At 53.2% G+C, this 15911-nt stretch overlaps 1 protein-coding gene across 1 annotated transcript in view; it reads right to left on the bottom strand.

Moving 5' to 3' along the window:
• MYRF (myelin regulatory factor) overlaps positions 1-15911 on the bottom strand; it is a 44521-nt gene that overhangs the window by 8800 nt on the left and 19810 nt on the right. The window contains exons 4-16 of the mRNA XM_054275171.1: positions 14167-14228; positions 11458-11776; positions 10934-11106; positions 10583-10706; positions 5403-5598; positions 4716-4792; positions 4138-4248; positions 3770-3860; positions 2706-2906; positions 1982-2090; positions 1456-1565; positions 841-1001; positions 340-412 (exon numbers count right to left, since the gene is read on the bottom strand). Coding sequence (XP_054131146.1) covers positions 340-412; positions 841-1001; positions 1456-1565; positions 1982-2090; positions 2706-2906; positions 3770-3860; positions 4138-4248; positions 4716-4792; positions 5403-5598; positions 10583-10706; positions 10934-11106; positions 11458-11776; positions 14167-14228 — 1807 coding nt within the window. The remainder of the gene's footprint in view (positions 1-339; positions 413-840; positions 1002-1455; positions 1566-1981; positions 2091-2705; positions 2907-3769; positions 3861-4137; positions 4249-4715; positions 4793-5402; positions 5599-10582; positions 10707-10933; positions 11107-11457; positions 11777-14166; positions 14229-15911) is intronic.

Raw genomic sequence — 15911 nt, 5'->3', positions numbered from 1 at the left:
CTCCCTCAGCACTGCCAAGGCCACCACTAATCCATGTCCCCAAGTGCCACATCCACATGGTTTTTAAATCCCACCAGCAATGGGGACTCCACCACTGGAGCCCACTCCAGTGCCTGACAGCTCTTTCCATGAAGAAATTTTCCATAATATCCAGCCTAGCCCTCCCCTGGCACAACCTGAGGCTGTTTCCTCTTGGATAAGGCAGGGAGCAGAGCCCAGTCTCCTGGCTCCAAAGTCCTTCCAGGCATTTTTGGACAGTGAGGTTCCCCCTGATCCTCCTTTTCTCCAGGCTGAGCCTTCTCTGCTCCTGGCACTGCTCCTTTGGGATCCACCCCTTACCTTGCTGGCGACTTTGTGGGGTCTCTTTTTGTGGGGCACGCTTCCTGCCCGGCTGAACTGGCTCCCAGTTTGGCTGCAAGGAAAAGGAGGAATGGAGCTGAGCTGGGCAGGGATAGGTTTCCAAACTATTACCAGGAAAAAATGGGATTTTCTGGGAGGGAAAAGATGTTTTTGTGGTGTGACAGTCACAAACCCTTTTGGTGCTTTGCCCCAAAACTGGCATAAGCAGGGTCAGGATGGAGACTTTGGAAGCATGGGAAACTCTTTGCCATGAGAAAGCCACTGACTTTAGGGAAACATGGAGACCATTTCATCCTGGGTGTTGTTGGGCTGGTCCTGTGGGAATTCCAAACCTCCTCAAGCTCAACTCTTTAAATCCACTCCAGGCCAGACAACATCAGCCAACATCCCAGTCCTTCCTCATCTCCCTGTTCCCAATCCGAGCTGCCCCTTGAAACTCCCTGGGATGAAAGGGGACATTCCCTGTGGCTCCATGGGTACCTGAAGGCTCCAGAGCTCACAGTTGACTTCATGCTGTCCAGCCTCTTGAGCTTGGCCAGCTTGTGGCTCCACCTTTCCAGCTCATCGATGCGCGTCTCCAGGTTATCCGTGAGCTTGCACAGCTCCTTCACGGCTCCCACGTTCTCCATGAAGATCCGCTCCTGCCAGGGAATCAGGCCAGCAGGCTGAGGCACACCTGGACCTGGATGATCCATGCCCTCCATGTGTGCTATGGGAGACTGTCCCCTCAATTCCCAGAGCAGCAACCAGGCTGCCACAGGTTGGGAAAGGTCGGGAAACCAGGTGCTCCAGGTTATCCTGACATAAGCACCTTATCTTATCTAGGAAGGGGAGATTAGGACTGGGAGCCTCCCAGCAGGAAGCTGCCAACAAGGAGCCCTTCCCCAGGGAGATGCTGCCAAATTTCACCAGCATCAGGCTGGTTCCTCCCTGCCGGTGTCTGATATCCACCCAGGGCTGCTCCCGACTTCTGGAAGACCAGCCAGGTCTGAAACTCATCTGGGAGCATTTCCCAGGCATCCCACCTTCCCTCTCCCATATCCAGCTCCACCATTCCTTCGAGCCAGCTTCCCCAGCCTCCTGGCTGCCACCAACCTTGTTCACCACCAGGAAGTTCTCCAGGGTTTTCCCATTGGAAAAGACCAGGTCCCCAGTGTCCTTCACAGCTTCGGGCAGAATCTCCTTCACCTCCTGAGCGATGACACCTGTGTGGAGATGGAACAGTGGGGTGGGATGGGATCACCCTGCATCCCCTGGATCCTCATTCCAAGCTGTGCACAGCTCCTTGGAGACCCTCAAGGGCAGAGGATGGTCAGACAAAGCTGCTCCCAAAATTCTATGGATAGGGATCATCATCCCACCATAGTGTACTTGGAGAAATCTTCTCCCTGTGGGAAGTGCCACTTTCTCTCCCACTCACCAAAGAGGGAATTTCATTAGATTCCTTAATTTGGGAGGTTAGAAGGCGCCTCTTGCCCACCCCACACCTGGGGGGCTGCCCTGGCACAGAGCTGGGTCCAGCTCTTGGGAAAGGCAGGGAATTCCTGTGGGACATTCCTGTGTCAGAGGCGTATTCCCATGGGACATTGCCATCTCACAGATGTATTCCCATGGGATGTACCTGTCTCAGAGGTGCTGTCAATGCCCACTGTGGCTGCAAACTCAGGTTTGTAGTTGTAGTGCACCAGCCTCATCCTGGAGATCCGCTTCAGCTGCTCCGTGGTGTCCACCTGGGACAAAACAGGCACATGGAATTCCCAACGGGACATTGCTTCTCAAATCTCCACCACTCTGCCTCCAAGCAGGACAACCCATTATGGCCCATGGGAATTCCTTTGGGAGATAGCCCTGAACCCTGCTCTGAGCAGCCATGAGGACAAACACTGGAGTTAATGTCCAAGACAGGACAAGATCCTTGGATAGGGAAATCTGAGTCTCCTTGCAGAACCAGACACAGGGAAGAGAAGTTCCCAAAAACAGGTGACGGGGTTATATCCAGCTTTTCTGGACAGGCAAATCCAGCTGAGAGGAATTCAGAGCAGAGCCAAACCTCTCACCCAGGCTCTGGCAAGGCCCAGTGTGGTACCTGCCACACTGACCTTTTTTCCACTAATTTTCCACCTTTTTCCCACTGTTCGCTACTTCTGGTTAACACTGGAAGAGTCAATATTCCCTAAGACACTGGACTGGCTGTGCTTGTGACAGAAAAAATCCTAAGGCACTTCCCATTTGCTCTGCAGCCATAGGATCATGGAATATCTCTAGCTGGGAGGGACCCACAAGAATCACTGGAGTTCCTCAGCCTCCTGGTGACCCCAAGCCCACCCTGCTTCCCAGGTTCCCACCTCCTGGATGTCCTCCTTCACTCGGACATCCGAAGGGTGCATCAGGGACCCCATGACCTTCACGTTGCCGTGGACCACCAGGGCCTCATCCGGGCGGTCCGTGTTGATCCCCACGCGGCCGTGGTGGAACACGGTGTCCGGGAGCTGCGCCCGCTGCCACAGCACGTCACTGTCACTCTCAAACTGCCCCGGGTTGGAGGCCTGCGGAGACATGGGACAACAGGGACTGACTGAAAAGCTGGGAGGGGAACGCTGAGAAGCAGAGACGGGGAAGGTTGACTTCTCCTTCTTCTCCTCCTTCTCCTTCTCCTTCTCCTTCTCCTCTCCCTAAAGGAATATCCTTGCTTCCTTCAGCTGTTATCGCAGCTATCAGTGTTCCAGCCACTCAGAACAGCAGGAAACCAAGTGACATGGATGATACTCCTGGGTCCCAAACTCAGAGCATTCCAGGCTGCCTGCAATTCCTTGAAATTCTGCACCGGGCATCCTGGAAGCTGCCTAATCCATCGTGGACTTTTTGTCTGAGGTCCCTGTTTGGGTTTTACTACCTGCTTTCATGTTTTGGAGCTGAGTGCTCCAGCAAAACCCTGGGAGAGCCTGGGAATGGTGCCTTTCTTTTCCTGCTCCCCTGCCTTAGGATATGAAAAAGTGGTGTTCTGGGAGAGTGCCCAATCTTTCTGCATCTTCTTGTTCCTGCTGCAGAGAGTTCCAACAACACTCTTTCCTCATTCAAAATAATTCTATTGCACACTGATCCCATTTGGAGAATGGGATTCCTTCCTGTAACAGGCTCTTGAAACAAGTTTGGAAAGTCTGAAGCCAGAATTCAAGTGTGGACAGGGAAAGCCACAAGCAAGGCAGGAAGAGTTTGGAGGAGGTGGGAAAGGTGGGATATCAAGTTTGGAAAAGACCTCTGATAACATTGAAGCCAACCCAGCACCTCCACCACATTCACCACTAAAGCACAACCCACAACCACACATTTTGCGGATGTGGAATGTGGGAAACAGCCAGGATGATGCAACAAAGGAGTGTGGGGACAGAAAGAGAAAACAGGGATTTACCCGGACGATGATCCGCTCGGAGATGTGGGCTGCCAGCGTGTAGTTCTGGTTCTGGGCGTGTGCCTGCAGGGCCACCACCAGCATGAAGTACCTGCAGAGGGACACTCAGAGCTCAGGGACACATCCTGTGCTGGGAAGAGCCAGATCTCTGTCCCCTCTGGAGCACTGGGCACCACGGTAGGCTCACAGCATCCCCTCTCCTTGTGCTGGGTGTCCCCAACCCCTCCCAGACCAGGGACACCCTTCTGGTGTCCACAATCCAAGCCCTATTCCCACATCCCACTCCAGCCACTCTGCCCAGCCCAGGGACAGGCAGATCCACAGGATTCCCAGGATGTTATGAAGGAGGCCCCTGTGTTCTCCCTCACCTCTGGTCCGGGTTGGGTTTGCCTTTTTTCCTCATGTTGTTGGCCGTGGTCTCGCTGAAGTGCAGCCGCCCCACAGTGACCTTGGTGACCTGCTCTGGGGGGAGGTTCACCCTGGAGGGAAAGGAAAACAAAGCAATGAGTGAGGATGGTGGCTATCTGGGAATGGTGCCTAACTATTCCCACTTCCTTCCTTAGGTGGAGAGTACACAGTTTTCCTGCACCTGGAGGCCTTGAACCCAACAGCACTCTTCCCTCATTCCCAGCTGCACACTGGTCCTATCTTGGGACCTGCCACACATACTTCATGCCCTGAGGAACCAGGTATGGAGAGGCTGGAGCCACAACCTGGAGAGGAGAGCTTTTTTGGGAATGGCCATCTCCTGGCCTGCTCCACAGTCCGTGACGTGGGCACAGAGCAGGGTTGGGAATGCAAAGAGAGGAAATCAGGAGAAAACTGGAGAGTGTGGCACTCACACAGTGGAGTGGGAGACCTCCAACTCCACCATTTCCCCACCTTCTCCTGCTGTTGTTTATTCCCTGGAAGCAGAGGATGCTCATTCCCACAAGGACACACTCACGTGACGGGGTTGAAGGGCCGTTTGCTGCGGTCCGACTGCGACTGCTCGATGTTGATGGACTGGTTCAAGGCCTCGAGCTGGAGAGAAGGATTTGGGAATGTGGCACAGAGCACAGAGACTTTCCCCTTTCCACCTCCTCCCTCCCAGCTCTCTGCCCACCCTTCCATGACAGGGTACATCTGATGCTGAACACCCAGCCTGAGTGTGGGCATTGTCCAAGTGTCAAAAAAGTTGAGGGTGGAAAGATCTTCCCAACGTGCCCACTGGAGTCAAAGGTGAGTGGGAAGCAATCCTGAAGATAGCCAGACTGAGCCCATCTTAGGACTTGTATTTCAATGGCCTCAGGGGATGTTTAAATTGGATATCAGGGAAAACTCCTTCATGGAAAGGGTGGTCAGACATTGAAACAAGCTGCCCAGGGCAGTGGTAGAGTCACCATTCCTAGAGGGATTTAAAAGCTGTGTGGATGTGGCACTTGGGGACATGGATTAGTGGTGGCCTTAGCAGTGCTGGGAGAAGGGCTGGACTCCATGATCCTAGAGGGCTTTTCCAACCTATCCCATTCCATGATTGTGTGACTCCACACATTCCTCTACTACATGAAGAGGTGCTGTTACCTGTCTCCAGCCACCTCCCAATCCCTCTGCTCCCAGCTGGATCCACCATGGTCCCTCAGCTCCCTCTCACCTTCACTCCATGCAGCTTCAGGTAGAAGCACTCCAAGGGTTTCAGGCCCTCAGGGGTCTTCACGTACTTGGGGTCGCCGAGCATTCCGATGTACACGGTGACCTGGAAGTGGTTCTTCTTCTGGCACACGAAGGCGTCGTCCCCCACGGAGAAGTTGAAGCCCTTGTCAGCATCCACGCGGTACGTGAGCATCGGGCTGGGGAGAGGGAGTGGCTGAGAACAGCAATTCCCCACAGAAACTGTGGATATCCCATCCCTGGAAGGGTTCCATGCCAGGATGGATGGGGCTTGGAGCAAGCTGGGCTAGCGGGAGGTGTCCCTGCCCGTGGATCGTCACTGGGTGATCCATAAGGTCCCTTCCAACCCACATCATTCCACAGCTCTTTCCATTCAACTGGGAAGGAATATGGAGATCCCAAGTTCCAAAATCTGGAGCATCCCTTTAACATGGGAGTAGCAGCTCAGACTGACCCACACCTCGTGGCATTCCCAATGTTACCTTCTACCAGCTGTACCCTCCCAAATTCCAGCTGAAATCACAACCACCTGCCCTGGCTGCTGTGGAAAAGCTTCCAGCTCTCCCAGTGGACAGGTCTGGAGGAGGAGAGGGAGGGAGGAGGAGGAGGGGTCCTGGCTGCTCCATGAACACACACCAGCTGGAAAGGTTTAATCTACATCTCCTTAATGGGCTGGTTTCCATGGGAATCAGGGAAATATGTGGCCTTTGCAGTGAGTCCGTTTTCCTCACCATCCACAAAGCCCAGTCCTGGGCTGGTGGGCCCTCGGAAGGGGGGGAAGGAGCTGGCTTCTCATCCCACAGAACACCCAAATCCCATTGTTTTTAATTAAGGAACAGGGGATGAGGTAAAGGGGAGGCTCAGCCCAGCCTTGGATCTCAGGCTTAAAAATTATGGAGTACTTTTCCCCCAAACCAAACCACTTCTGACTTCCACCTCCAGAAGGACTGGAGCAACGGGAGGGGAGGTGGACAGACTGACAGTAAGAAATGTGGCAAAACTCAGGAGACAGGGATTCTTCACTGGTATGCCTCCTTTTTTTATGGAATAAAACCATTCTTCCCATGCAACCACCTGAGGAGTTAATGTGGATGAGAGCTGGGGGTGATTCCAGGTTGCCATGAGTAATTCTGGGATAGCCACGAGGAACCACTCACTCCTTACGCCCCAGGGACTCGGGAATGCTGTGCCCTGCTCCAGACACAAACCAGGCGGTGGGAGCAGAGCACTACCTTAGCCCAGAGGCATGAGAGGAATTCCCCACCCTCCTCCCAGCCTCAGCCCTGGATTCTCCATCTGGATATTCCTGACTGGGACACGCAGCTGAAGCTGACCCAAGCACCCTCATCCCAATGGGACCCAAGTGAAGCCATTACCGTTTTTTTTAATAGCTCCCAAATGTTCACCACTCTTCCCAGTGTTTTTTAACTGGCAAAGCCAAGGAAAGGAAGGGTCTATCTGAACTTCCAAACCATGGATGCTTCCCAAACTGGAAAACTGACAGCTGCTAAATGTGTGCTGACAGAGGTGAGACAGGCAAGCCCCCCCTGCTTGGCCTTCTGGAAATTCCAGGTCTTCCATTATCCCCTTTCAGAGGTTCCTTTTCACTGATTTTTCCCATTTCCCCAATGGCTGTGCTGCTGCATTCCCCAGATTGGGATCCCTGCACTGGATTGATCAGAGGGAAGAAGCTGCTCTCCATGCTGGCTTTTCCAGGACAGGGCAGGGGCCAAAGGGCAAAGTGTCAGGAATAAAAGGTCTGGGGTCAAATGGATTATTTGATCCCGAACATCCCCACTGACAGGGGGGGATTAAGGCAGGACAGAAGGGCAGGATCAGAGGAGGTTTTTCCCAATCCCAGTGAGGGTAAGGGGTTACAAACTCTCCACAGGGAATTGTACTGGGATTTGGCCAAGAGCAGGACGGCAGAGGGATGCTCATGTTCCCCCATTCCTTCCTTCCTTCTGTCCATCCAGGTTTCCCCATATTTAAACCACTCCTAAAACATAATATTGGGAGATCCGTAATCCAAAGAGATTCCCTGATTCCATGCATTCCTTGATTTCTTTTGCTTCCAGGATACAAACTCCAGCTGAGCAGCAGGACACTGTCATCCCTCCCACACAATCCCACCTGTGTGTCCATACTATGTATTCCCTTCAGCTTCCCAGGACACATCCATGATCCATCACCAGCACCACATATCACATATCCCAAAACACATCCAGCAGGTCTGGACCATGACTGGTCTCCATTCCCTTGGTGAGATCCAGGATGTGCAGCACAGCCAGGTTTGGAGCTGTTTATCCTGACACTTCTACCAGCCAAGGGGTGCAACCCCAAAAGCCCAGGATTAGCCCCCAGAGAGCACCAGTTTGCTGGATGGGAAAAGAACAGCACCTTCCCATTTTCCCAGTTGCAAGGCTCTGGCCTCAGCATGGAGCTGTTTCCATGAAGGGCAGCACTATTCCCAGCTGCCTTCCCTCAAACTGGGAGAGGGAGGAGGGAGCTGGAATTTATCTGAGCCCGCTGTCAGGAAGATGAATGGCTCCTTCTCCCAGGAGTAAATTAGGGAATTGCCCGGTTCCAGGCCTCTTTGGCTCTGCTGCTGGAAACCAGCTCATCCCTGGAAATGTTCACTGAGCCTAAAACCACAAAATCAGAGCAAAAGGCCAAAAACATTGTATGCCATCCATAAAATTAATCCAGGGATTTCTGTCTCCTTCAACAACACAGATTCCTTGGCAAAACCTGAGACACGGGCCTGGAATGGAACCTAATCCCTACCCCATCCCCTTATGGAACCTCATTTTTTGTGTGCAAAGGGAGGAAAACGTGGAATAGCATTAATTGTGCTTTTTGCCCTGTAATCACTCCCAAAAATCTGGTAAGAACCTGGACAGCTTCCCATGCTCTCCCTCCTTCACCTCCTCTCTGGACTCTTTTCTTAGGATCAAGAGTAGGAAAAATCAGATAATTCAGATGATTCACATTCCTGAGGCTGTGAAAAGGTTTTGGGCACCTGGATCACAGGGAACTCAAGCAGCACATCGAGACTGGGGACAGCTTCCAGCAGAAACCAGACTGGGAATGGCTGCTCCTTGGAAGCTAAACTGGGGGAATAGTTGTGGATCCTGATGTGGATGCTGCTCGTTTGCTGAGGACACTCAAAAGCAGAAAAGAAGGAGACAATTCCCACCTGTCAAATTTGAGTTAACCAACCTAAAAAATGCCATTATAGGAGCAAGAAAAGATGGACTTTTTTTGTGTGTTTCTCATAGCTTATCCCAAGAAAGTGCTGCACCAGGAGAATGAAGGGATGCTCCATTTAAAAAGAGATGAAGGTCCAGCTTAGACAGGAGCAGGAAGAGTCCCCTGAGGTAACGTGGAGCTAAAAATTAATCAATCAACCTTTAACCCTTAATTCTGCTCAAATCCAGCACCACAACAAAGCCCACGTGGCTTCCTCAAATCCCCATGGAGTCACCTCAGTGGAATTTATTCCTTACACAACAGGATGACGACCTCAATGCCCCAGGAGTGGGTTTGCTCTGGCTTTTACCCTAAATCCTGAAAGCAGGCATTAGGGAAGTGATCCCAAGATCCAGAGGGCAGGGCTGGTTTTGTAGATGTTCTCCAGCAACTCCTCTGTGTCCAGCATAAAATAACGTGGAGTTTGTCTCTGCCAATCCACCTGGGGACAGCAGGGTGCATGGAAAATCTCTGGAACTGGGATAGAAATGCCTGGAAATGGCATGGGATAGGCTGTGATGTGTTTGGGATGGAAAAACATCTTCCCAGAGCAGGAAGCAGTGAGAAGGAAAAGGGAGGCTGAAAAACCAAAGGATAAGAGGTGACGTGTCCAGACAGAGATCAGAGGAGGTGGCAGTGGAATTCCTGCACATGGAACAGGGATTTGGGGACAGGATCCATGGGAGATGCTCGGCTTTCCCCATCCCACCATCCAGAGGGAGCAAACTGGTGCTGGAGAGCAGGGAAAGGTGCAGGATGGCTTTGGAGCTGCTGATACTCTTTTATGGGAATGGCTTGGTAAACCAGAAGGAGTTGTCTTTCCAAATCATCCCTCTCCTGCTGTGGGGTGGGAAAACAGCCACAGAGTCCAAAAGAGACAAACAGCTCCAACAGAGAATTCCCTGCCCTGGCACCACCATGAAAGATGGGATAAAATTCCCCGCCCATTCCCACCATGAAAGATGGGATAAAGACTGGATGAGCAGATTTTGTGGGAAAGCTGGGACTCTGCCCCCACTCTTGGAGTCCTTGGCTCCCATTCCCAGGCAAAGTGTGATCATAGTCCAGGGTTATCCACAGGTACCAGAGCATTCCCTGCTCCATGTCCCCCACAGGACCCCAGCTGGCTGTGTGGAAAGAGGAGGGAGGGAATTGGGAGGGAAGAGAGGGTCCTGGGAGGTTCCTGGAAGCCATCCCACTGCTTGCCAACTCTTTGTCACCTCCCAGGAATGCAGGGAGGATCCAGAGTGGTTTCCTCCTGAGCACTCCTCCTTCCCTGTGTGCTGTCTCCACCCTCTGCTGCCTCAATTCCCAGTCCACCTTCCCACTTCTCTCTTCCCTGTCTTGATCATCCCAGCCTTCCTCTCTGGCCTGTCTGCCACTTCCTAGATCTCCTAAATCCCTTCCCCTCTTTTTCCTTCCTCCTCTGCCCCCTCCACCACTCCCACTCCTCCTCCTCCTCCAGGTCCTTTCCACACTGCTCAAGCTGCCCTGAAGTGGCTCTGGATGACCTCCAGCCTCCCACACTAGGACTTCTCAATCCTAAATTTAAAATCCAGGACCCTGGTAAAGCTAGGGAGGGGGAAAAGATGCTGCTCATCCCAACTTTCCTCAGGACAAGGCCAGATTTGCCAATAAAGCCCTCCATTGTGAGCAAGGTCTGAGTGGCTCTGGAATTGTTACCAAAGCTGCTGAAATGCCTTCTGCTATTCCTTAATTATCCATAAAAGGTGTGAAGGAGCAACATTCCCAGTAGGGAAGGGGCAATGGGGAGCATTGCCTCCACCACAAAGCCCAGCCCAGGCAGATCCTTATCCCATATTTCAAATGGGATGCTGCCAACCCCAATGGCTCACCACTTGCACAAGAAATGTGAATCCCACTTTCCCCAGCGCCGAGGGAATTACTCACAGCTCCTTGTAGTTGGCATCATACAGAGTTGCCCACTTGTTCTGCTGGTGTGGCTGCCACTTGATGGACTGGAAGTTGGGATCCAGGTAGGAGCCGTTCAGGCTGTCATTATCCTGAATCAGGCCTGTGGGGAACAATTAAAATGGATTAAATCCCGATTTTACTCACCGGGCTGAGTATCCAGAGGGGTGGGAGCCCAAGGAAGCGATGGGCACTGCCTCAAGCTTCCCTCCTTCTGCTGGGGCAGCACCAGATCCAGGGAGGATCCCACAGGCTGGCAAACTCTGGCAACCATCCTCCCTCCTCCCACGGCCCTGGCCCAGGGCTGGAATTCAGGGGATAACGGGGTACCTGGAGAGAGCGCTCCCGGCTGGTGCCACGGCGGGGTCTGGACGCGGTCGGGGTTGAGCGGCACCGATCCCATTCCCGGCTCCTGCTTGATCAGCCCGTTGAGCATCTGGGCATTGAGGGTGTTGGGGGGCGACTCAGAGTGTTTCCGCTTCTTGGCGGGATGCACCGGGAGGCTGTGGATACCACGGGAACAATCAGCAGGGAACGGAGGGTCGGGAGGTGACAACCCCACAGCCAGGACAAGTGGGATCTCACATGGAAAACTCAACATTCCCACAGCGCCGTCCCACCTTATCCCACACTCCTGAGTCTGGGTCACCACTTGTGCTGAGCCACATCTTTAATTCCACAGAATCCCAGAATGGTTTGGGTTGGATGAGACCTTAAAGCTCATCCGGTTCCTAACCCTAACCCTAACCTTCCACAGATTTCCCATGTCTGTTCCCACCACCCAACCCCACACTTCAGGCAACACACACACCTCCAGCTCCCGTTCCCTCACCCCCACCATTCCCAGGCCTTACTCGGCTCCATGCTGCTGGAGGAGCTGGTGCAGCATCTGGGATTGCTGGGCATGGTGCAGCTCGGCAGGCGCCATTCCCGGCCCGACGCTGTACGGAGGCATCAGGGGTTCGGCCTTCAGGAACATATCCCGCTGCAGGCCGGGAAAGTGGGAATTGTGCTGCGGCTGGAGGGGGTGAGGGGGCGGCGGGGGCGGCGGAGGGGGACCCTGGAGGTGAGGGGGGGGAGGAGGAGGTGGAGGAGGAGGAGGATGCTCCAGGCGGGAAGGGGGAGTCATGTGACACATATTTTCGGGAGTCATGGTCCGGAGGAGGTGAGGATCTGGAAAGGGAGAAAGAGCCAAAGTCAGGAGTGTCCTTATCCCACTGACCCAGTTATCTTGGATTCTCAGGCTGGATGAGGCTTGGAACAACCTGGGCTAGGGAAAGTGTCCCTGCCCGTGGCAGGGGGTTGGAATGGGATGAGCCTTAAGGCCCTTTTCCACCCAAACCATTCCAAGATTCTATCATTCCATGAGACAGTGAGGGAGAAGAGTCAATGGAATTACCTGAACACCCCCAGCACTTCCAGGGAGGATTTCTGAGGGGGCACTTTAAACATTTTAACTGAAACCAAGAGGAGACTTTGATCCCAGAATTTAAATAGATAAAAAGGGACATTCAAATGCGATTCCACCTTTCTCCTCCTCCATTTGGAATGGGATATTAAAGCCATTCTATAATTAGGGTGGATTTGACTACACCAGCACAAATAGAAATGTTTTGGGTGTGGAGGGACATGCAAATCCATGTCCCTTCCTGCTCTGCTCCTCAAGACCTCAACATTCCAGATCCACTCCCCTCCAGGGGCTGGGACACCTTCCACTATCCCAGGTTGCTCCAACCTATGTCCAATCTGGCCTGGAACACTTCCAGGGATGAGGCAGCCACAGCTTCTCTGGGAAATCCATTCCAGTGCCTCACTGCCCTCACAGGGAAGAATTCCTTCCCAATGTCCCTCTGGTAGTGGGAAGCCATTCTCTCCTGTCCTGACATTCCATGCCCTTGTCCCAAGTCCCTCTCCAGCCTCCTTTTTCTTCACCAGGACAAAGCCCATCTGTTTTTCCAGCCTTTCCCTGATATTTGGATCAACCCGTGCCTTCAGGTGTCCCCACAAAACACCGCAATCCAGGCAGGAATGAGGGACTGACTCCTGGGATGTGAGGAAACCGCGGGGTAGGAAGAGACAGTGACTTTGTTTTAAATGCAAGACAAAGCTTCTTCATGCTCCAATGCGGAAAACCGGCCGGAAAACGCATCCAGGGACTGGCCAAGCCAGGCACAGCCTCTGGGAACACCGAGAGGGACGGCAGGGAAGGATCTGTTGGATCTTTCCAGGCTGAGCTGGATGGACTTTGGCCTCAGAACACCCAGGCAGGGGTTGAGTAATGAGGCCAAAGCGCTTGACCAGGAATGGGAAAACTCCTCCCGTCAGAAGGTTTGGAAAATTGGAATGTGTTTGCACTGGGTCCTCCTGCTGAAGGCTGCCAGGACAGGGCTGCTTTCACCCATCCTGCTCCCTCTAAGGTGTTCTGCTTCCCCCTGGGACCTCCTAGTGCCTTTTCCACACACATGGAACCGGATTCCTCCTTCCAGGCTCATTCCTGGGCCAGACTTTTTTTGGAAGCTGCCTCAGGGACAGCCTAGCCAAGGATAGGCAAGTGATGTGCTTGCCCAAGGCATTCCCAAACCCAGGGAAAATCATCTCCAGGAATGTGATCCCAGCTTTGTGGGTGCCCTCTGGAGCCTCCTCTCCGTCCCAAGTGAGCTCCGAGCACTCCAAAGCTGCCTTCCCCATGGTGAGCAGCCCGGCCTCTTTGTTATATTTAAGGAAGGGCCAGGAGGAATTCCAGGGATTTTTTTTAGCAAGATAAACAGAACTCTTGACCTCTTCCATCAAAAAAAAAAAAAAAAAAAGAGGAGCAGGCGCTGTTCCCGGTGGGGACTGGGCTGGAGCCTGGGGAAGAGGAGGGTGCTCCTGCCGAGGGGGAAGGGAGACCAGGACAACCTTCCCTCCTTCCTTCCCAAGGAGTTTTGCCATGGTAGAACAGTGAAGGTCACCAGAGGGACCAAACAACCCTGGGTGGCTCTCCTGGGGGAGGCCAGGAGTACCCTGCAGACACCCTGGAGGGGTCCCAGCTCCCTGTGCCATTTCAGCGGGAGCGGGAGATCCTCGGGATCAGCTGGAGGGGAGGGAAAGGCTGGGAAGGAACTTACTGGAGAATGGCGGGTTCATGGCTGCCTCCCAGAGCCAGGTTCCATGTCAGGGACGCGCTCCCGCTCCGTGTTCCCGAGGCAGAGGGCAGGACGAGGGGGACGGCGGGCTCCACATCCCACCCTGCCACGCTGTGCCCGAGCCCACGGATCCCCACCACGGATTCAGTGCCCGTGGATTCTGGATTCCCACCACGGAGTCCGTGTCCGTGGACTCCCAGCTCTCCTTCTGTGCCAGTCCCTCTCCCCCTTTCCAGAGCCGGGAGCGGAACAATGGGCGAAAGCTGAGGGATATTTACTAACTGATAATCTCCCCACGTAGTGCAGCCGCCTGTTTTCTCCCAGCTGATAAAGATTGCAGAGCCAACCACTTTCACGGAATAAAAAGGGGGTGGATGCTGGATTTGGGGTTTGGATTAGGATATTTTCCCCCTCCTTTTCCCTTTTTGAAGCACTTACCATTCACCTGCTGAGGGGAGTAGGCTTCCGATCCGGAATCCGGGGGAGAGTCCGGCAAAGTGCTGTGGAGCAATGGGAAAAGAGAAGGGGAAGTCATTTTAATCCAGCTTCCAGCACAACCAAGAGGTCCAGGTGGATTCAAGCACCCTCCAGGATCTGGCAGGGGAATCCCAGGTGTGCCTGCAGCAGATCCCAGACACCCTGAGCGTGTCCATCACTGTCACAGGTTCCACTGGAGCTCGGGAACAGGGACATTCTGTTGAGCTGACAGTGAGAATTCGAGGGAAAAGAAGCCAAACAAATGTATCTGCTTCCCAGGGAAAGGTGTGCTTCCCGTGGAAATGTCAGTCAGTGATCAAGTGGAATGCACAGAGGTCTCTCCCCATCCCGGGAAGCTGTTCCAGGCCAGGATAGAAAAGTCTTGGACCAGCCTAGGATGGTGGAACATGTCCCTGCCCATGGCAAGTGCTGGGACTGAATGGGCTTTACAGTCCCTTCACATCCAAACAATTCCATGATTCTATGAAATGAGAGGCTCTGGGAAGCCCATGGAATGGATTTTGCCTGTACAAACCTGAGCAACACCACAGCTCCTGCTGTATTCCCCTGGATATATTCCAACATCACCAGGAGCAGGATTTGGCCCTGATTGTGAAATACAATCAAAAAAAAAAGTGGGAGCTCTCAGCTGCCTTTTCCAGCACATCCATGGCTAGGGATGGCAGGATCAGGTCATGTGTGGTGGCACGGCAGGGACAGGGAGGAGGACCATGGCACATTCCCATTCTCCATGGGAATTCTTTTCCATTCACCCATCCTATCCCATCAGCTTTATGGATGTGAAATAACCTCAGAGAAATCCCAGAGTTCCTTGGATGAAAGCCAGCTGAAAGGCAAATGAATTTTGGGAAAGGGAGAAAAAGCACAGGACACACTGCTCCAACTCTGCTCCTGACAGCACCCACAATTCCAGCTGGGAACCAGGATGCAGGATCTTCCAGGAGCAGAGAAGCTCAAGGCCCATTGATTGGATTTTCCACGGGAAGTTGCACACAGCAGGGGCTGAAGAGGGCTGAGGTAAGGTGATCCCAAAAAACCCCTTGCCATGCTTCCCTCATCCTCCACCTTCCCTTGGAGCACCTTTCCATCACTCCCTTCCCAGCCTTATTTCCAGGCTCCTTGCCATGTGGGATCTGAGTTCATTCTGTATTTCCTATGGATTTATCAGGATTTATGCACCAGCAGGCCAAGTCTTGGCCAGTAACAAAAGGGAACAGCACAATTCAAGGAATCCAGGAGGCTGGAAAAAGCGGACACTGCAGAATTCCCACTGGGAGGTAGTGGCTGTGCCCAGTCCAAGGGAAGGGTTTGTTGGTATCCACCACATTGTCCCTGAGCACAGGATGGGATGCTTGGGCCAGGAAGTGGGCTCCATTATCCTTATGTGTCCCTTCCAGGATATTCCATGATTCTTCACTGGGAAAAGCCTGGCACAAGGGGGAAGAGTCATTCTGGGATGCTGAGGGAATGCTGCCATCAAAGCTGATCCAGTTCAGCTACATCCAAACGAGGTCTCCACCTCTGACAGCAAGGTGTGATCCTTACTCATGACATCCTGCAGAATTCCAGATGCATCCAGAAGAAAAGGACATAACAAGGCAGCACTTCATGCTGTTGATTCCCCCTAAGCTCCAGATATTCTTTTGGAATCACTGCAAGGGAAAACCCCCTGGTCTGGGAATAAA

This window comes from Melozone crissalis, unplaced genomic scaffold, assembly GCF_028551555.1.
Source record: "Melozone crissalis strain CALT ecotype California unplaced genomic scaffold, PUWL_Pcris_2 ptg000018l_1, whole genome shotgun sequence".
Taxonomy (NCBI): Eukaryota; Metazoa; Chordata; class Aves; order Passeriformes; family Passerellidae; genus Melozone; species Melozone crissalis.
This window is presented reverse-complemented; position numbering and strand designations above follow the sequence as displayed.